At 39.6% G+C, this 21,984-nt stretch overlaps 1 protein-coding gene across 1 annotated transcript in view; it reads right to left on the bottom strand.

The window, feature by feature from the left end:
• Nucleotides 1-1,823: 1,823 nt before the first annotated feature.
• Nucleotides 1,824-21,984, bottom strand: part of rassf9 (Ras association domain family member 9) — a 24,702-nt gene continuing 4,541 nt past the window's right edge. Inside the window, exon 2 of the mRNA XM_020919193.2 lies at nt 1,824-5,982. Coding sequence (XP_020774852.1) covers nt 4,797-5,982 — 1,186 coding nt within the window. The 3' untranslated portion in view covers nt 1,824-4,796. The remainder of the gene's footprint in view (nt 5,983-21,984) is intronic.

Here is a 21,984-nt window from a genome sequence, read left to right as displayed (position 1 = left end):
TAAACCAGGACTAAAACCAGACTAAACCAGCAAATTAATCTAGCCACATCATGACCTAAACCAGGACTAAACCAGGACTAAAACCAGACTAAACCAGCAAATTAATCTAGCCACATCATGGACTAAACCAGGACTAAACCAGCAAATAAATCTCACCAAATCATGACCTAAACCAGGACTAAACCAGGACTGAAACCAGACTAAACCAGCAAATGAATCTCACCATATCATGGACTAAACTAGGACTAAATCAGCAAATATACCAAGACAAATCTTGGACTAAACCAGGACTAAACATTAATGCCCATAACAATAACCTGAAAGGCACTGTACGCCTTAAAAATGTGAAAAACAGAACTAGAACAAGTTTGGTTTGGAGTGGTCCAAAGTTCTCCTCATTTACCTTGAGAATCCCAATTATTTACCATGTATGTGTATAAGAGCTTTCCAGGACAAAACCAGGACTAAACCAAGATAAAACCAGTACAGTGGGAGATGTATTTACCTTGAAACATGTCAACAAGGTAAATACATCTCCCAATGTACGGTCTTTAAAAAGAACCCAAGAAGTTAATGTACAAAAGAATACGAAATGAAAGTTTTTGGATTAGCAAAATAAAACCAGGATTAAACCGGGACTAAAACAGGATTCCCCTCCAGGAAACCGGGACTAAACCGGGATTAAACCAATACTAAAACGGGATTAAAGCACTGAAAATACCGAAATCATCTTGGACTAAAGCAGGATTTAAAGACATTTCAAATTGAGTTAGTGTAAATAAATCCAAACAGAAACATAATGACAGGTGTTTATTAAATGTTAGCAAAAATACAGTGTCTTTTCTATATCAAAATTCAAATAGTAAATAAATATACAGTAATTCTTTCTGCATAACTTTGTGCAATCATTGTCGTGTTTTTGTTCAGTAGCAAAGCATTTGTACAGTGTCGGACCCAAGTCAAAGTGTTTTAATATAAAACATGGTACAACAAGTGCAGGTTTTTAATATACAAAGAGCTAAAGGTGCACTATGGAACTTTTCTGGTGGAGGGTCTGACACCTGCTTGTTTCCATGGAGATGTTCCACAGTATGGCATTAAACTCAGTCTTCTCATATAAAGAAAAATAATTCCTCTGAAAAAAATGCATACTTACTGTGAGCGTGGTCAAACCAGGACTAAACCAGGACTAAACCAGGACCAAACCAGGACTAAACCAGGTCTAAACCAGGACCAAACCAGGACTAAACCAGGACCAAACCAGGACTAAACCAGGACTAAACCAGGACCAAACCAGGACTAAACCAGGACCAAACCAGGACTAAACCAGGACTAAACCAGGACCAAACCAGGACTAAACCAGGACCAAACCAGGACTAAACCAGGACCAAACCAGGACTAAACCAGGACCAAACCAGGACCAAACCAGGACCAAACCAGGTCTGAATCAGGTCTAAACCAGATTTAAACCAGGTCTAAACCAGATTTAAACCAGGTCTAAACCAGGACTGAACCAGGTCTGAACCAGGTCTAAACCAGGTCTAAACCAGATTTAAACCAGGACTAAACCAGGTCTAAACCAGGTCTAAATCAAATTTAAACCAGAACTAAACCAGGTCTAAACCAGGTCTAAATCAGATTTAAACCAGGACTAAACCAGAACTAAACCAGGACTAAACCAGGTCTAAACCAGATTTAAACCAGGACTAAACGAGGACTGAACCCGGTCTAAACCCAGACTGAACCAGGTCTAAACTAGGACTGAACCAGGTCTAAACCAGGTTTGAACCAGGTCTAAACTATTATAATTATAATATGTGGCATTTCATGAAAATTCGATTTAAGTTACAGCCTTTTGAAATGAAGATGCCAAAATCAAACGTTTTAGGCAAAAACCTCTGGTGCCTAAAGGATTAATGCAATACTACGCAACATTCCAGGCAAAGCAAAGCATCTCCATGGAAACAAGCAGGTGCCAGACGATCCCCTAGAAAAGTTACATAGTGTATCTTTAAGTGGAGAGTGCATTTTACTTTTCCTGTAGTGACTGAAATATTTGGGGCATTTTCACAACAAATAATAAAACACTAAAGGGTAAGCAAAAGGTGAAATCAAATATTTCTCTGGACTCATTTAAGTGCAGTTTTAGGCTAGTCTTTTGAGCATGACATGAAGGGCATCTGGAGTAGAACCGCACCGATACGATACTGGTATTGGATATCGGCGCGACATATACATTGATTAGTTTCAGAATGTTTGCAATTTATTTACGCAAAGTTGCTCTGTAGTTATTGGGATAAATAACAGCTACATTATCAGTTTTGTGTTATTTTATTTATGTTTAAAGGAAATAAATTCAGTTTTTAGTCTCGGTTTATATCGGGTACGTGCAGATACTTTAGAACATAATATCAGAATCAGTATCGGAGCTGAAAAAACTGGGCTGGTGTATCGACGAGGAGTAATTGGTCTGTCCAGATAACATTTGAGAAGATTATTACATTGAACTGGATTTTGGATTTTTACCATACTCATTAAAAGACCATTTTAATAACAATTCTGTTCTATAGTAAAACTGTAGATTAAACTGTGAACATTTTATATATTTAAATAAAAGGTAAACAGTTGTCTTATCTTATTTTCCAAAGTTCAAATGACACGTGGAATTTGGTTTTGTTCTAAATGTTAAATGACCAATCAGCTCCTCTGTGTCACCGGAATAAACAATCCTGATTGGATGATTGGCAAAGTAATGTATCTATAACTACCTTGACATTTTAGACCAGATGCCCTACGTGACCCAGTGCTCCCCTTTAGCCAGGCTTGGGACTGACCTCAACAACGGGACAAAATGCCTCTGAGTGAATATATGTAAAATGTTAAATCTTAGTCAAATGTGGAAATGGGGGTAAAAAAGAAATGAAACAAAATGACAGCCTTCTCTCAAAATGAAATATACATAATTGAAATACAAGTTACACAATAAACAAATATTAATTTAAATAAGAATACAAATAAAACGTTAAATTGTTATGTGAACATTTTTACAATCCAAAACTAGCCATAACATTCTGACCACTGAAGTCAATAGAAATTTAACCAGCAAATTTAATATGGCAAATTAGGAGAACCAATCCCACCCAGGTACTTTTCAACATTTGCAGATTTTCAGTTGAAATAATTCATTCTAAAACAGTGAATCATCTTTGACCCTATAGAACAGGAGTGTCCAAACTATAAGGGTGGCATATCCAAATCAGTGCTCAGTGTGTATGAGTGTGATTAAAGGTAGTCTATTACACAAAAATGACACGTGAGAGTTTTAAGCCCAGTTATAATGCTGTTACCTCATCAAAGGTGAGGTGGAGTTGTGTTTTGTTTCATTCATGTTTGACTAATCCTTTATTATGAGTCTGCTACATCTCTAAAGCTCATATTTGGCCTTTATTGAACCAGGATAGTCCCGCTGAGATTAAGAATCTCTTTTTCAGGGGATTCCTGGCCCCACAGGGGAGTCTATTGTACATCTTTTTAGTGGAAGGCGAAATTGGAGCACCCAGAGGAAACCTACACAGGCACAGGAAGAACATGCAAACTCCACACAGAAACTGCTTAGCCACCGTGTTCTAAATGCTCTGTTCCACCTTGTGAGATTATGAAGTGGTAGTTTTTAAGTCAACAATTACCTTAGTGTTTTCAGTTTGAAAGACTGTATGTTTGTGATGAGGAAACAACATGATAACATAGATCATCATATCATAACTACATGGGCCCTTTAAGCTCTCACATCCTCACTCAGGCCTGGAACCTAAAGAGTGTCACTGCAGTCTAACAGTTATTTTAGTAGTCAACTAGTCCGACACTCATTTTTCAATGAGTTGACCATAAAATAAAGAAGACTGAAGGCTCCTAAATATAGAGTATTGACATGAAGTCATTTATGTGTTTTAGAGTCTTCGCAGTGACATCACACTGGGGGTGTTCTGCCTGTATGCCCATGGCAGAGTGTTCAGCAGTTACCATGATCTGTGCATTATGTCAAGAAAAAGTACTAAATGGATTTAAACTCATTTTCAGGAGCCTGTGGTCAATATGAATGTTCACTGGCCCTGTTAATGTCCTGTTAAAGTGTTTCATTTTCAATAAAAAAGGTGAGAGAAAACTGAAAAACAGTTTTTATGGTCAGATTGTGTCAAAACAAAGCTCATATTAAAATCTAACTTGAGTAACAGAGCATCAGACAGAGCAGTGCCTCCGTTAGCATCACACTTCCTGGAAATGCTAATGATATCAGCTGCAAAGTATCAATAGTCCAGGTGATCAAAATATGATTACAATCATTTTTTATAAATGATTCCTCATGATTAGTTGATTAATTGCTGACAACAATTCCAACCATAAAGTCTGTGTCACTTCAAACATTTGTTATTGGTGTAAATAAATATCGTGGAGCTTTCCTAAACTTGTAAAAAGTACTGCTTATGGTATTTGAGTTAATTCACCTGAAAGCCTGAGGGCCAACAAAAGCTAGTGTTAGGACTGCATAGTTAGGACACCCCGGATCTAATATATTATTTATTTTCGAAATATTTCTGTTTAGTACATGGATTTGTCACTTAAAAACCTTGCAGCAACTTGCCCAAAATCACTCACTTCTTGTTTAACTTTGACAGGTTAAGCCCAAGAACCACCCACTGTAATCCATCTTTGGGACAAGCTAACTCCGCTAAGCGCGAGCATGACAAACGGGGTCAAAGATAAACCATTTTTTAAAAACAAGTTTCTGTTCTTTTTGTCTAGACATCGGTGTCCAAAGGCGGAGGGAAGTCGAAACCAGGAGAGAGGGAGTCCTGGCTGTGTGTGGAGCTTATCCCTGTATCCGAGTCAGTATCTGTTAATTCCAGGGGATGCAAGCTATCTTTGAGTTTAACCTTCTGCACGCTACAAGAAGTTACACTAGTCTGGGACATTTCCTCAGCAAAGTCCGTGATTTGTAGCGAGTTTAGCTGCGCTGCAAGCTCCCAACACTCTTCATCTTTTATAACCAGCGCTGCGTCAAAGTATTTCAGCTGTTTGTCCAAATCACTGGTTTGTTTTTGCAAAGAAACTCCTGCGAAAAGGCTGCGCTTGATTTCGGATTGGAGTCGCTCAAGTTCGGCTGCGTACAATTCCTCATTTATCCGTGAATCAGTGCCTCCTTCCTTTTCGGTTTCTTTCCGAAGTTCCTCATCAATTTCCTCGGACAGTTTAAGAATTAGTTCGTGGTGCTTTTGGACTTGTGATTCTAGCTGCACAACGCCATCGCTGGTGTACAGAAATTGATTTAGCTGCTCCTCGATGTCAAAGCTCCAACCTCCGCAAGCTTGTACGTCCAATTCTTCCCGTTGAAAACTCACTTCAATTCTTTCAATTTCTGAATCCAAATCTCTCATTCTCTGGATCTGCTCGCGAATCATGTGATCTTGGTTTAAAATTAGCTGCACCATTTTGTCCACCTCCTCTGATCCAAGCGAACTCTTATTTTCCTTGTGCAGCTTTTCCAATTTCCGAAATGCTTTTCTGACGACGCGCTTCTGCTTCTCCGACGGCAGGGATTGCGGAGAGCGATTTTGTTCGTATCTTTTGGGTCTCGCTCCTTTTGATTTTGTAGATTTCTTCGTCGGTTGCGCAACGAAATCGGAAGTTTTCACCAAGAGGAATTGCACAAAGGGTCGCTGGTCTCCCCACGCATACCACAATCGTAGAATCCTGGTCAGCGGAGGTATGGCGCGTTCAAACCCCTTCCATCTTTCGACCAGGCAGAATTCCTTGGCGTCTCCGTGGAGTTGGCGTTTGCTTTCAGGAATGCTTTTGTGGTCATCTAAAAGAGCTTGGATCATATCGAGGCAGGTGGTGTGTTTAGTGACCCCGCACACGATCTTCTCCTCTCCACAAACGTTCACCTGGATCTCCTTCCCTGGCGATGGTTCGGCATCTTTGGACCTGTGAAGGAACGAAGGAAGATGTTAATTTAAAATGGGACTAAAGAGATAAACCTTAGTCCAAAACCACATTTGGAACAGAGCTGCTAAACTGGGCAGAACCTGGAGCACTAAAGGTGAGAGTGAGCAGGGAGGTGAGGCGGGCAGAAATTGACCAGTGGAGGCCGCACACTGTTTTTGACCACAAAGCTGCAGAAGTACCTAGTTTGCACAAAAATGCCCAAAAATGACTAGGAACTAGGAGTAGATAATACTATTCAAACACCAGATACACAGTTTAGTATCAAAGAAATAGATGTAGGCTAAGTTCAGATTGCAGCCTGAAGTGACCCAAATCCAATTTTTTCGCTCCTATGCTCCTCTGATCTTTTAATGACTGACTGAACGACACAGATTTTTTCAAATGTGACCCAGACCACTTGGATATGTGCTCCTTAAACCGCTACATATCCAATCTCTTGACATGCGACTTCAGTCTGAATGGTCAGGGCACTTTCATCCCACCTACACGTCACAAATGTACACAAACATTCTTCGGAAATTCTATGAAAATTGTGTATGAACTCAGTAATGCAGTGACCACATCAGACCACATCATATACTATCAATCTATTCCTGATGGAAATCGCCGCTGTGGTGGGTGCAGTCAGTGCAACTACACGTATCGCTGCAACAGGTTTAAGCACCCTCACACTGGAAAAGAAATAATGCTCAGAGGAATTATATCCTGCAACACCAAGTCTGTGATTTATGTGATCACCTGTCTCTGTGGTAAAGCCTCTGTGGGTAAAACAAGCAGGGCTTTAAAAACACGTATTGCAGAGCATAGGAGCACAATCAGATGTAAAAACATGAACTATCCTGTGGAGGCTCATTTTGTTGATTTTAACCATCGTATCTCTTCCTTAAGATATATTGGCACTGAACATGTGGAACTGCCCCCTAGAGGTGGGAATCTAGAAATGCTCCTGTCAAAAAGAGACACTTCTGGATTCACCAGCTTAAGACTGTAGCTCCTCACGGACTGAACGTGGAGTTTGATGTAAGATGTTTTTTGTGAAAGACTTAAACTATTTCTGTATTTTATAAAATGTTTTTTATGTAAATATCTAAACTGTTGTTTCTTGTTGTAGAGAGGGCTGAACTCACTTTGGGACCTCCCATTCACTGAAGGGGTAAATGGGCACCTGGCGCTGGCAACCATTTTGTGTGCTGTGGTCCAAAGCAAGAAAAACATTTGATGAAGGCTTTTTTTTTGCAGAAATGTTATTTTGAAAATAAAAAAAAAGCTTTTGGACATCGGCCATCTGAGTATGCTATGCATTTTTTCACTCTAGTAATGCAGTGAAGCACATAGCAATCCCACCACTCTTGGCTGCGACTCCTGCACCCACACGTTCCTTTCTACGGACGTTGCTGCCACTGCCCCACAAAACGCCATGGCCCAAAACCTCGTCCTTCTCCTTTTCAATCTCCTCCTTAAAACAAATAAATTGTACATGTTCTGGCTCTGGTACAACAGCAACTTTAAAATGGCCAGGTGCTCAAAGCTGCGTCCATGTTTAGGCTACTTCCATAAACACTGAGCACACCCACTGCATCGTCATCGTTGTGTCCTCCAATGTGCATGCGGGACACTTTTGGTGCGTTCAAAGTTCACACTGGAGATCACAAACAAGTCGCATTTAATTGGAAATGTGAATGACCTCGCAAAATAATCGGATTTCACAGAAAAAATTTATCAGAATCGAGTGTTAATTCCTGCAGTCTGAAGGTAGCCTGGATGTTTAGTTACACTTTAAAGTAGAGTGATATATCACTTGGCCCTACATATCAACCCAGTAGTCATAGAAAAAAAAAGTAGTTTACTGCGAAATGCACATCTCGTCTCATATCTTATATAATGAGTATCCGTTAAAGTAATTCCTTGTAATCAAAACCCAGATAATAATCAATAGTTATCATCTGTCTAAATCAGGTCTAAACCGGGTTTAAACCAGGTCATATCCAGATCAAGTCCAAGTCAGGTCCCGGTCACGTCTAATCCAAGTCCTGGGTGTTTGACATGTTATTGTGCTTTAGTGTTAAACTCCACAGAGACAGATTCTATCAGAGTTTAGTGGGCCAAATGTAAACATGTGATTCTGATCTACGCTCTGTTTTTAGACTGAAAATATGTGGACAGGGACACAGGGCAGAGACAGAGGATTTTACACTAATCCACGAGTATTTATCGCATATTCAGAAACAATAGGACAGGCATGAATGATGGACAAGTAGAACATTCCTGGAGTAACACTGGGTATTGTTTGGAGAATGGCTGTAAACATTTCTGAAAGTGTTTTATCTAATAATATGATTTATGATTGGTAACAGCATGTTGTCTGAGAAGTTCTTATTCTATTCACTTCTGTTAATTGCAAACACATATTCTGATAGTTATATTTGCTGAAAACAACATATTAACATGTTTATACAAGTTTTACTTTTGTTTTTAGCACTCTGAGCGTCCCCTCCCTTTTCTCCCCGCACAATGTCACTCCCCCTTCAGAGCGCCATCACAACACAATCAGTCTGCATCCTGAAACGATTGAACATCACATCAGGTTTGTCAAGTTGTAGTGTATTGTTTTGTACCATGCTTTTGTATATGTTTAGAAATCGCATTGGGGCGTGCGTGTTGTAGGCTTGTTGGCTGAGTCTTGTACAGAATCGTATAACAAGGGTTTGAATAGGGGGATAGGAGAGATCACTAAATTACTCAAATATGCATGGATGACACATAATATTTTCAGGCATGTTTTTGATGAGGGAACAACATTATAAGATGGTAGAAAGCTCCAAAAAGTCCAGTTTGCAGCCCTCTTTAACATAACAGTAGTTTTAATGTTTAAATAGTTTTAACGTTAAGTAGAAACAGCAGTATTGTTTTAGCAACAGAAAAGATGCTGTCTAGAGTCAAAACTTAATCAAATGAACATTCAAACTGATTATCTTTGGAGAAGGGTTTTGTAGCCAGTGCTTCTGCTCAATTTTATTTCTCTCCAGCAACTAGGTCATAGGCTGCGTTCAGACTGCAGCCTGAAGTGACCCAAATCCGATTTTTTGGCCCCTATGTTCCTGTATCTGATCTTTTAATGACAGTCTGAACGACACAGATCCGATTTTTTCAAATGCGACCCAGGCCACTTGGATATGTGCTCCTGAAACCGAGACATATCCGATCTTTTGACATGTGACTTCAGTGTGAACGGCCAAAGCGCATTCATTCAACCTACACGTTATCAACAAGCCACAAACGTCACTATTCTGCGCTGAAGTAGGTGAAAATTGTTAATGAACTCTGTGTCACTGAAGCAAAGCACATCACCACTCACCACTCTTGGCTCCGTCTCCACATCCACATGTTCCTTTCAACGGACGTCGCTGCCGCTGCCCCACAAAACACCACGACCAAAAACCTCGTCCTTCTCCTTTTCAATCTCCTCCTTAAAACAAGTAAGTTGTTCATGTTCTGGCTCCGGTACGAGAGGAACTTTAAAATCTCCAGGTGCTCAATGCTCGCATCCATGTTTGGACAACTTCCGTAAACACAGAGCACGCTCACTGCGGTTGACGTCATCATGTCTCCAGTGTCACATGTGGGACACTTTTGGGCCATTTACTGTTCAAACTGGAGTCACATACAAGTCGCATTTAATTGGAAATGTGAACGACCTCGCAAAAACATCGGATTTCACAAAAAAATCAGAATTGAGCGTTAAGCCCTGCAGTCTGAACGTAGCCATAGACAGTTCGCAAAAAACCCTGGAAATGCGAATTTGGGCACCAGCCAATCAGCGAAGAGCCATATATTCTGTGTTGTCAATGATTTCCAAGATCGAGCATTTAAAATCGGAATAAAGAAAATGTTTGGTAAATCTCATCAAGGAGAAAGACGTTATTGTCCTTCTTCCTACGAGATTTGAGAAAAGCTTAATATACTAATTAGCCCCGTTAGTGGTGCATTACATACTTGACGACCAAATAGCAGCGATTGGTTAAATGATAAAAAGTACCCACCTACCTTTGAGCGAACAAATTCTAACACTGCGAGGTCAGACGGTTTCTACGAAGTGAAATCAGGCTAAGGGTTTTGTATCTCTTGCTTGAAGTTTTATTGTACTACTACTACTATAATTTATTTATTTTCTTTGCCCAAGTGAGTGACCCCTGAGCCTGTGCTTTGTCTGTTTGTAACCTGCTCTTTAGCCTTCATGTTAAGCTGGTCTGATGCATAGGCTCTTATTACAAATTGAATAAAAGAGAAATGTCAAATACAGAGAGATCGCATTAGCCGTCTGCTTTTAATGACTGCGCGGTGATTAGCATTAGCGACGTTAGCTCCTCAGACTCCAGACAGCAGGTTTAATGGAGGTTCAATGGTGCACGGAGCAGTAGCATGTCATCAGGAAGGCATTAGCTTAATATGAGGCATGAATCAGGCCTGTTTAATGAGACTTGAGCTTCATGACGGAGAAGTTCAGGAGAAGTCACCACGTTAGAGCACGCAAAGTTATGACATAAGATTACAAGAAGTTACACCATGTTTTGACTTTATAGAGATGTTGCTGCATAGCCTGGAATCTTCCTCAGTATGGCATTAAACGTGTCATTCAATTTGAGTTTCCATAGCTCTGGAACTTGATGTGGCAGCTGTCTCCATGGAGATAAATAAGCTTAATTCCATACATGGACTATTCCAGGTAAATGGAAAACATCTCCACGCTGGTGTACACGCCATCAGAAAAGTTACACAGAGGACTTTAGTAATTAAACAATAAATATGTAAAGTAATAATGATGACAGCTCTGTTTAAAAATGATAAACTGATGTTATAATGTTGTTACCTCATCAAAAACATACCTGGAGTTGTGTTTTGTTTCATGTTTTTGTTTGAGTAATCCTTTATTATTACTTTCCAAAGCTCAAAATGCTCTGTTCCATTTTGTGATGTCATGAAATTTGAGAGAAGACCCCGGTCTAAATATGCAGGATTTGTGAGTTAAACGTGTGTGAATGAAACAAAACACAAGTGATGCCCCGATCAAGATTTTTATGTGCTGTCGATACTTTGGCTTTAAATTTCTGCTGATACCCATTATTAACCGATAATAGGGCAGAGACTGAAAATATTATTTATACTTAAGCACAAACTAGCCTGATTCATCAGCTGGTTTCACTTCGTAGAAACCATCTGACCTCGCAGGTATGTTAAGCTTTTCCCAAATCCTGTAGGAAGAAGGACAATAAAGTCTTTCCCCTTGATGAAATTCACCAAACATTCTCTTTGTTCCGGTTTTAAATCCTTGATCTCGGGAATCGTTGACAACACAGAATATAAGGCACTTTGCTGATTGGCTGGTGCCCAAACTTGCACTTCTGGGGTTTTTGCGAACCGTCTAGTGTATTCCCATTCCTGACCTAGTCACTGGAGAGAAATGAAATTGAGCGGAGGCACTAGGTGGCACCAGCCTGGCTAAACACAAACAGCATAAGGTAAAAAAAAAATCCAATTTATCATTCAAAATAATTAGACCAGCCTTGAAAAAAAAAAACAAGACTGACATTATGAAACATACACTGGCCAGTAAATCGTCTTATTATAACAGTTTATAGACCAAAATGTGAAATCGGTTAAACAAATATCTTGGAAGCCGACACCCGATCCAACCAAATTTTCAATATTGGTGCTGATATCCAATACTGGTGCTGGGTATGTTTGTCGTGAGGAAAAACCTTATAACATAGATCACACAATAGTGTAATATGGGCTGTTTAAAGCTCCTGTATGAGCCATAATAGGACCTCTGGCTTGTTGTGCGTGAGTGTTTTGAGAGTCTCGAGTTTCAGAGTCTTTAGAAAATGAGCTGTCCCTGCTCACACACGGATTAAGTAACATTTCTGTTTTAACCATAGCACCAGCTACAGCAAAACACGCAGGATTCACTGTCAGAGGGAGGACATCTCAGGGTTATAAAATGCGTTACACATGGGAAAATATAGGCTGTTATTTATTGTTATTACTGTAATCAATTGTGATTTAAGAACTGACTCGAAAAATTGTTTCAAAAGCAATAATAGGCCTATTATTGAAAGTAATCCAAAATACAAGAGTGCACATAATGAACTGAAATGGAAATCACATAAATTATAATGAATGAATGAGAAGGTATTATTATTCGATCACTCCCCACTCAATGGTTCTGGCTTAAGGTTAAGATGCACTCAGTCCCAGTGAAATGTGCCCTCTGAATCTGACCCACCCTTCAGTGTCTCTGGGTTAAACCTGTCAGGAGCAGTGGGAGCGCTTGACTTATAGTCTAGGCAGATGGCTCAGTGCAGATTGATGTGTGTCACTCTGATGTGAGTTCTACACATTATCAATCTGAAACAGCTCTCGCTGAAAGAGATCAGGAAAAAATGGAATGTCATGATGAATATTTGAATTGATTTGTCAAAGCGTCTCGACAGTGGAACAAGCTGAAATATCAAATGTTTGTCACATCCAGCTGATTTAGCTGCTCCACAAATGCTCAAAGCTTTTCCCTCTGCACGTTTTTCACAAACTAAATAGTCTGATCCAATACGCTGAAGTACGTACTATACGTCTGTGATGCCATGTTTTCTTTGGCTCGTTTGGGCACTTTGCCTTTGGCCCTGCCAAAAGCTCAACTCTGCTCTGTGATTGGTAAATTTGAACCTAACAGCAGGAGTCTCAAGGGAACCAGCTGGAAAGTCCCCCTGAATTATACACTTTATGAAACTAAGTTAGTTCATCTATATACATGTATTTTAAAAAAAATAAATCATTATATATATTTTATTTCAAGGTTTTATGTATATGTTACCTATTTCAATGAAATACATAGTTAAGACCTTCCTAAAAGTGATTCTGAATGATTTTTGAACAAATTCTATAGCTTTCAAAGTTTCTTGTTCTGCGCTGCTTACAAATTCTGTTCATGGCAGCAGGTAAGGAAATAATTAATATTTCTTCCCAAATCAACATTTACATAGGCTATAGGACATGAGGAACAAGAAGAAAAAATATTTAAATTATAATCTCATAGGACACTTCTGTGAGCAAATGAAGATTATATTGATATTACATACTGAAAAAATGTGTGCTGAAGATCAGTAAAATGACATAAACGAGGCCTGACATTTGTTCTCGCTACATTCACATTTCATATTATTATGATATTTTGATATTTTCTAATTCAATACATCACAGTGCGTGACGAGGCTGACTAAAGGCCCGTGAAAAAGACCCCCTCTGGGCCCCCTCCGCCCAAGAGAAGGGGGCGCCCGGAGGGAAGAGGGAGACGTTCAAGTCGAGAGAATGGGACATTCGAGCTGGGACTCTCAAGACAGGGGGATGTCGAACTGGTATTCAGTCTCACACTATAGATTCTCATCAGTTTGTGAACTAACAAATATGAAAAGAATCCATCTTGCTGTGTAAAGTTAAGTCAGGACTACCTTAGCTGGAGCATTAGATCTATGGACCATGCTTTGGGTTGATGAGGGAAACCCACTCAAAGGAAACCCACCCAGACACAGTGGCAGATTGGTAGTGGCATGGCTTCCATTCTTTACCATCTGGTTTCTTTCTGATCACATCCATCACACAGCACAAAATGGTGAGGTGAAGTTTACAGTAAAGAGCTGGACTTCAAGACATCTGCTGGTGTTTCCAAAATACACAGGACAGGCCCACCTCCTCTGCAGATAACAGACTCTTCAGTCGTGTTTCACTCGGGTTAGAGATGGTCCCACACAGAGCACAGTGAGCTTGTCTGTGTTTAACGTTTTTGTGAATCAGACTCCAGGAATGCTGCGACTCCATAAAGACACAGAGCAGAGCACACACACACACACACACACACACACAGATACACACACATCTCAGTACGGGACCAGGAGACAGAGACATCACCACAGCACGAGACAAACCCCACACAGCGGCGTCAATACCTGAACAACTGAAGAATGCACAAACACACACTTCTCTACAGGGCCGTCAGACTCCTCAATCCCCAGAGTTTTACAGACACCTGCCCTCCATGAAATTATGACATCACCAAATTCTTCAACCTGAACACAACAAAAATAAATCTGTCTTTTTAAAGTGTTGTCAGGACACCTCCATGCTCACTCAACAGTCTCCCAGAACAGCGGTAATTCAGTCATAGTTATTACGACAGACCCCCATACCCATATTTTCTCTGGACTTAAATCACTCAAACTGACACACCGTAAAGAAACAGACTGAAAACGGCAGGTCAGGAGTCAAACTACAGGCTCTGACATGAGAAAGTTCTACTGTAACTGGGCTATGCTTTACAGGAATCCACAAACATGCTCACAAATATAGTATTAATAAATTTTATTAAATTTTGCAAAGATAGGGAGGAAGACTGTAGTATCAGGGTAGATGTGGGTTCCACAATATGGTACATTTGCAAAAGAAAGAAATTAATGTCGGGACCTCATTTTGTGACTTTATGAGGTGTTTTTGCATTGTCTACCTTGCATTTATTTACATTCAGTTTTAATAGCTTTGGAACTTGACCTGGCAGTTTAACCTACCTTGTCTCCATGGAGATAAATAAGGCAAAGCAAACCCATCTCCATGCTTGTGTACATGCCATCAGTAAAGTTAGTAAGTAAGTAGGTATGTAACAATAACTGAAATATTGTGATATCGTATCATCAAAGTTCTCACAATAATATCATGGACCATCACAATATATCAAATTAAAAGTCTCTATGCTTAAATTAAGAGTTATGGTGCAGCATAACTCAGAGGGAACTACATAGACCATGATCCTTTGCTCCATTTCAGTGCAGACTACAAGAAGAAATAACAGTTCTAAGAACTTTTAAGTCTTAGTTCTTTGGATTAAGTCTTGTCAAGGCATTTTAAGAAGAAAAAGTAGCATATTAACAGTTTTGTTAGCCTCCACAAAATATCGGAATCAATATCGTACTGTGAGATGTATATCGTGAAAATATCGTAATGAGAGATTTGGACATTGTTACATCCCTAATCATGAGCCTCGACACCATATCGAGCTTTCCCATGATATCGCAATAAATATCGTACCGTGAGGTTCATACTGGGACGATATCGTATCGTGAAACTTGGATATCGTTACACCCCTACTAATAAGCTTTAGTAATTAAACAATAAGTGTGTGCAGAAATAATGGTGACAGGTCTATTTAAAGGCCCATTATTAAATGAATTTGACTCTTGTGAGCTTTAAGTCATGTTATAATGCCGTTACTTCATAAAAAATATACCTGGGGTTGTGCTTTGTTTGAGTAATCCTTTATTATTAGTCTGTCTACATCTCCAAAGCTCAAAATACTCTGTTCCACCTTGTGATGTCATGTAATGGTAGTGTTCAAGTTAACAGCTACCTTTTACCTTTAGCTCAGTAGAGATGGCAATTCCAGGGCTGAAATTATCCAAATGATACTAGTGAAGGTGTATGGAGTTTAAAAACACAGTGGAGCTCTTCCTGTACCATATGACATCACAAGGTGCAATACGGTATTTTCCATTTGAGAGAAGAAAATAGTGGTTTGGTGCGACAATGGTCCATTTAGAAAAGAAAGACGCAAATGTCAGGAGATGAGTGATGAGGGGTTTGTAAAGTACCTCAGCTTAAAGTAGCTTAAAGTAGTAGAAGGCTCTGCAATAGTAGAAGCGCAGTAGGAGTAGTAGTAGCAACAGTCAGAGTAGTCGTAGTAGCAGTTCAGGAATATATGTAGTAACTCTACTGATGAAGTAGTAGTAGGAGCATCAGATACAGTATTAGTAGCAGTTGTACAAATAATTAATTGTAAATAAATAGTTGTAGGCCTAGTAGTAGTAGCCTGGGTCTAGGTCTAGATATATCGCTACAGACAAATACTGCGATAAACGATAACACTGAAACTACTGTAAACAACTGATACGATAATAAAAAAGCAAGATAATCCCAGTAAACCATTTTTAAATAGACAGTATCATTAAAAGACCTGAGATGCAACAAAAAAATTACAACTAAAATAACCCCAAAATATAATGTTCCAGTTTTCATATATTTTGGACAATAAATCGATAAAGTAATTATCATGACAGGCCGATGGAGTTTCATTTATAAAGCGTATATACATACAAAACTGTTCTGTGACTTTCTATGTTACGTTTACAACTTTACAAAAAACTTCACAAAGAAATGAGCGATAGGGTCCAACAACATTTTCTTTTCTATATTTTACACATTTTCTTTTACGTATTTAATTCCACTGTTAGTTCTGTCTTTGGAGCCACATGTGAACCATATAAAAGATTTTCTATTTCTGTTTGACAATCGTCCCATTGTTTTTATAATCATTGAGTTTCCTGAAAATGACATGATCTAATAAATCCAGGATCACGAGACATGTCTCAAAATGCACCTGTTATAACAATATTAGCACTACACGCTCACTAGGCTAACCACAAAAGGACAACACAACACACTGGGGACGCTAGAGACAGGTGCAAAAACACAATAGTTTATTCTGGACTAAACCAGGAGCAGAACGAGCAGGAAGTGACACGGATCAGGCGGAAACATCTGCGTTTGAATCTGGACTGATTTCCTGTTTGAGGGGCGCAGACAGGAAGTAGAATGTTTGGAAGGAAGTGAGGTGTTTTCAGATTAAAATGCGTCTGATAAAGCAGCTCTTATAGGATTAAGTTTGTCTGGGAGGCACTGAACAGAGACAGAGATGCAGGTTGTTTTGGATTGTTTGGGTCAGACATGAAAATGTGTTGTTTAGCTAAAAGCCTGAAAATCTCTGGTCAGGACAGGGGCTGAAAATACAAAAGTGCCTTAGCATTTTTTTTTTTTTGCCAGTGTAATCCTGAAAATAAACTATGATAGAAGTGATTTTCTACACTTAGATCTAAAAAAATTCAGTTTACACGTTAAAAAGTATTTCCATGAAAAAAATAAAGAGTGACCTGGTGTCTCATTTACATTTGCTTTTCACATAAATCCATAATAAAAGTGTACGTACAAAAACAACCCAAGCTTCTCTAATGTTTTCACTTCTTGTCTCCAGTTGTTTGCAACTCTGAAAGCCCTAAACCTGACTCTCTGACTGGCCTGGAGGTGAGTCTCCTGCTGCTTATTTCCATGGAAAACTTCCTTGGCTATAATATTCCATAGTATGGCATAAACTGATCTATCCCCATGGAAAACGTTCTTTTTCCATGGAATCATGTAGGTGATGAGCCACCTCCAGAAAGTTACACAGTGCTGCTTTAAGTACTTAGGCTTGAATTTGAACAATCATGAAAACTATAGATTATTGATCAGTCTAATGCCACACTGTGGAACATTCAAGGCAAAGGATGCATCTCCATAGAGACAAACAGGTAGCGTGCCCACCACCAAAACAATAATAAATTACCCAGTGCATCTTTGAATTAATATTCATAGATTCATTTTAAAAATCCTGTCCACTCTGTCTACCAATAATTGATATAGTTTCACTAAAGCCCATCAAAAGTTTTTTTCTCAAATCACAAATCCACCTTCAATCTTATTAGTAATTTTTGCATAGAAGCATTTCCACATTTTCACATTTGTGTCTGGAGCGACCTGAGACTGCCTCATCTCATCAGTGTGACATGAACCAGGAAATGGATTCACACTTTAAGACACGCAACAGAGGAGCCAAATTACACTCCGAGAGATCAGGAGTCTAACCCACAACCTCCTCACTGAGAGGAGGAGAGGCTAACCACTCTGCCACAGTAACACCGGAAGGACACTCACACTTCACTCAGAAACATCAGGAGTCTACCATAATGCCGCAGTTGTTGTTGATGGACTCGTTACTGTCATGGAAACAAAATGGCGTAGCAGAGGTCAGATTCCGATCATATCTGGACATTCCTGTTATTTCAGATAAGTGTGATGTCATTTCCTCTTTGTCTCTCTGATCAGAAACAGGAAGTCCTATCCCACCTCCACCTCCTGTATCTCCTCAATTTAGATCAACAACCGCAGGCAATGTTTTTGTTCTCACATCAAAAACATGACTGAAGAGGTTTTAGATGTCATTCATGTATGTTTGAGTAATTTAGTGATCTCTCCTGGGCTCTATTTGAACCCTCCTTATGGTTAGCTGTAAGATTTTGTCCAATGATCAGCCCACAAACATCTCCCATGCTCCCACACGACAATTCTCCATAAAAATACAAGAACATGATACAAAACGAGGTCCATTTGGTCTTCTGATAATTGATGTTATTAGGTTCTTTTTTTTTTTTTTAGCCAGACTGGCGCTACCTAATGCCTCTGCTCAAATTCATTTCTCTCCAGCGACTAGGTCAGGAATCAAAATACACTAGATGGTTTGCAAGAACCCCGGAATTGCGAGTTCAGGCACCAGCCAATCAGAGAAGAGCTGTACATTCTGTGTTGGCAACAATTCCCGAGATGGAGGATTTAAAGCCTGAACAAAGAGGGAAAGACGTTATTGTGCTTCTTCCTATGGGATTTGGGAAAAGCTTAATATACCGGTTAGCCCTGTTAGTGTCACGACCAAATAGCAGTGATTGGTTAAATTAAAAATAAGGACCCGCCTACAGTTGAGCAAACGAATCCTAATGCTGCGAGGTCAGACGGTTTCCACAAAGTGAAACCGGCTAATGAATCAGGCTACTTTTTTTTAGGATCTCGGTCTGAAAAAAGAACCTAATAACATAAATTATTGGAAGACCAAATGAACCTCACTGGGCTATTATGCTCAAGTCATGGACAACAATGTGTCAAGGATTTCCAGAAATTAGAACAACTGGAATCGAAAAGGGCGCGTTTCCATAACCATCTCAGATTCAACCTGCATTGCCAGGATGAGGGAATTACACCAATCAGCCTGGACCTCAAGGATGCCATCCCAACTCATAATGCAGAAAAAAAATCATAAAAGGAGCATGCCTTGGTCTAAAAAAACAAAACAAAAAAAAACCCCCACAAATAACATATATGATTCAAAACTGTACACAACAACATGACAAACCTAGTGTGAAGTTAAAAGTTTCATTAGTGGGGTGCCCTCCAATTGTGTTGGGATAGCGCTCTGAAGGGGGAGTGACTTAGTGCGGGTAGGGGAAACTCAGAGCATCAAAAATGAAAAACTAATACCACCTCTTAAATCATAAACTTTGAGGCCAGATGCAGCATTTCGAGGACGTAAACACAACACAGAAACTACTGCACATCACATCAGATTTGTGAAGTTGTAGTCTTTTGTTTTATATCCTGTTTTTTGTACATTTATGGAGAATTGCCGTGCGGGATCATGGGTGACGTCGGCTTGTGGGCTGAGTCCTGTACAGGCTCGTACTGCTGACCGTAAAGAGGGTTTGACTCGTGCCAGGGACAGATCAGCAGAACATTATAACATGGTAGAAAGCTGTGTTATTTGCAGATTACAGTTTACAAGCCAAATAATTACAGCCTCTGCACTATTACTGAGTGTATGACCATCTCTCTGACTGACAAACAGGATGAGACCAGGAAACTCATTTATACTTCATCACACACTTTCATCTACTCTATTAGAGTGTACTGTAGTCTTGCACCAGTACAGATATATCATATAAGCAGCTCTTGAGGTCAAAATAAGTCCATAGTGTGCTGTTTGCATGTAATTATAAAGTGGTTTAATAAGAAACTGTGCCGTTAGCATGCTATTTGTTAGGTTTACAATGCAAAACTCCACTCCGATCTGTGAAAAGTGCTTATAAACTCGTGGTGAATAATTAGGATGCTCAGAATGCATAAGGTACTGTTTAAAATTAACTATTTTTTTGTGTTTTTCACATTTTTAAGTGAGAAAAAAACAGGTACAATGCCTTTAAAGGTCCTCTATTATGCAAAGTTGTTATTATGCAAAGAGCTTGAAGCCATGTTATAATGTTGGAACATCAAAATCATCAAAAACATATCTAGATTTAGGGTTGAATAATCAATCGTTTGGGACCGAAAATAAAATTCTCAGACAACACAATTTTGGGAGCGTCAAAGCCACGTTTTTTTTTTTTTTTTTTTGCAGTGCTCCTAAAGCCCAATTTAAGAGCGAAGTTTAGTTCTGCGTCGACTCAACGCACACTGCCAGCGTACGCCGCCTCGTCGCTGTCGTTTTTGATTTATGGGTCTGTGTCGAGGTCTATGCACCGTGAAGTAACTATTCACCACCATAACGCTAGGAGGCGAGGATTTAAACCTGACGTCCGTGTAAAGTTTAACATGAACTATCTCCAACGTGATAGAACAGAACAGACTCACCATCATCAGCACATCCTTTGTCACAGAAAGAACACACATAATTCACTGAGTCGTGTCCTTTAGTCCGACAGAAGGTGACGCATCAGCGCACAAGGAGTGAGCTGTTTTTTCAGCACTTATAATTTATGGAAATTAGCCATGTGTTTTTAAGTTTGGTTTCTGTAACACGCAAACAAAAAGGAAAGCAGAGTACAGAAAATGTATTTAGAGTGGTGGTAGAAAGGACCAATGACAGCCCTTGTTGTCTGTGTAAATTGAGCTTTACGGTCCAGTGTCAAATTGTCAGTGCAGGACTCTGGTATGATGTAAGTTTCTGTGATGTTTGCAAACGTTCATGTGCACTTAAACTTGATTTGAAAAGAAAATCGTGGATGAAATCAAAATCAGAATATCTGCCAGAAAATCTCAATTCAAGTTTTTCTTAAAATCATTCAGCCCTACCTGGACTTGTGTTTTGTTTCATTCACACATGTTTGAGTAATCCCACATTATTAATTCATCTACATCTCCAAAGCTCAAAATGCTCTGTTCCACTTTATGATGTGGATGTAGTGGTGGATTTCAAGTTAACAGCTGAAACCTTCCAAATGATTCTAGTGAAGGTGTATGGAGTTTAAAAAACACAGTGGTGCACTTCCCGTATTACCAAAAGGTGGAACAGAGTGTTTTCTGTTTGAGAGAAGAACTAAATGTGCAGGGTTTGTGTGTTAAACATGTGTGAAAGAAACAAAACACAACTCCAGGGCTGTTTGTGATGAGGAAACAACATTATAACATAGATCAGAAAATAGTGTAATTGAGCCCTTTAATATACAGCCATGCAAATGTGTCTGGTGTTCCAATTTCCACCAGATGCCCTCCCAGACGTACCAGAAAAGCTACATGGGTTGAATCTTTGACCCTGACTGTTTAGTGTCCGACAGCGCCAGCAGACTCCTCTCCTTCAGTGTTCCGTACAGAGCAGCTCTTTGTTCTTAGCGTCAGGAGTTTTCTAATTGTCCCGATTCACTCGAGTGTCCTCAAAATGGAGCCGTGTGGGTTTATTAGATCAGGAAGTCGAGCTGAAGGAGCCTAAAAGCACTCTGGGTAATGCGGTTTATTTGTGAAGTGCTCGTGGCTCGCTGACAAACGCCACTCCAGATCTGGCACCTCGCGAGAAAATTAAAAAGGCAAACCGAGTCAGTTAGAAGAGTTCTGTGGAGCAAAATCAATCTTTACTATGAAATTACTGTTTCGGTGTCAGCAGGTGAATGACGGTTGCTATGGTGCTAAAGTTGATTTGCTGCATTGTTGAGCCCTACAACTTAAAGATGCCCAACGGAAATTTGCGGGAGGAGGGACTAATGTTGTCAAGATAGATACGTTTTCAGGCAACGCAAACCCAAATCAAAATGTCACACAAGGCATCTTTAACCTTTCACTTTCTAGAACGTCTAAGGCGGCTACTAGTCCGAAGTACCAGTACTAGTAATATTTCATTGCAGTTCTCTTGCCTGTACCAATTTAAACTCTCACCCTCCTGATTCATGTTCCCCTAATGACAGCCTCAGACCACGTGTTGAGAACCGCTGCTCCTCTGATCTCGACTCGTGTTTTTAAGTCTGGCTTTATTCCAGC

The sequence above is a fragment of the Boleophthalmus pectinirostris genome, unplaced genomic scaffold (genome assembly GCF_026225935.1).
Source record: "Boleophthalmus pectinirostris isolate CB_2022bp ecotype Guang Dong unplaced genomic scaffold, ASM2622593v1 HiC_scaffold_2, whole genome shotgun sequence".
NCBI classification, from domain to species: Eukaryota; Metazoa; Chordata; class Actinopteri; order Gobiiformes; family Gobiidae; genus Boleophthalmus; species Boleophthalmus pectinirostris.
Note: the sequence above shows the minus strand (reverse complement) of the source record. Positions and strands in the feature narration are given on the sequence as shown.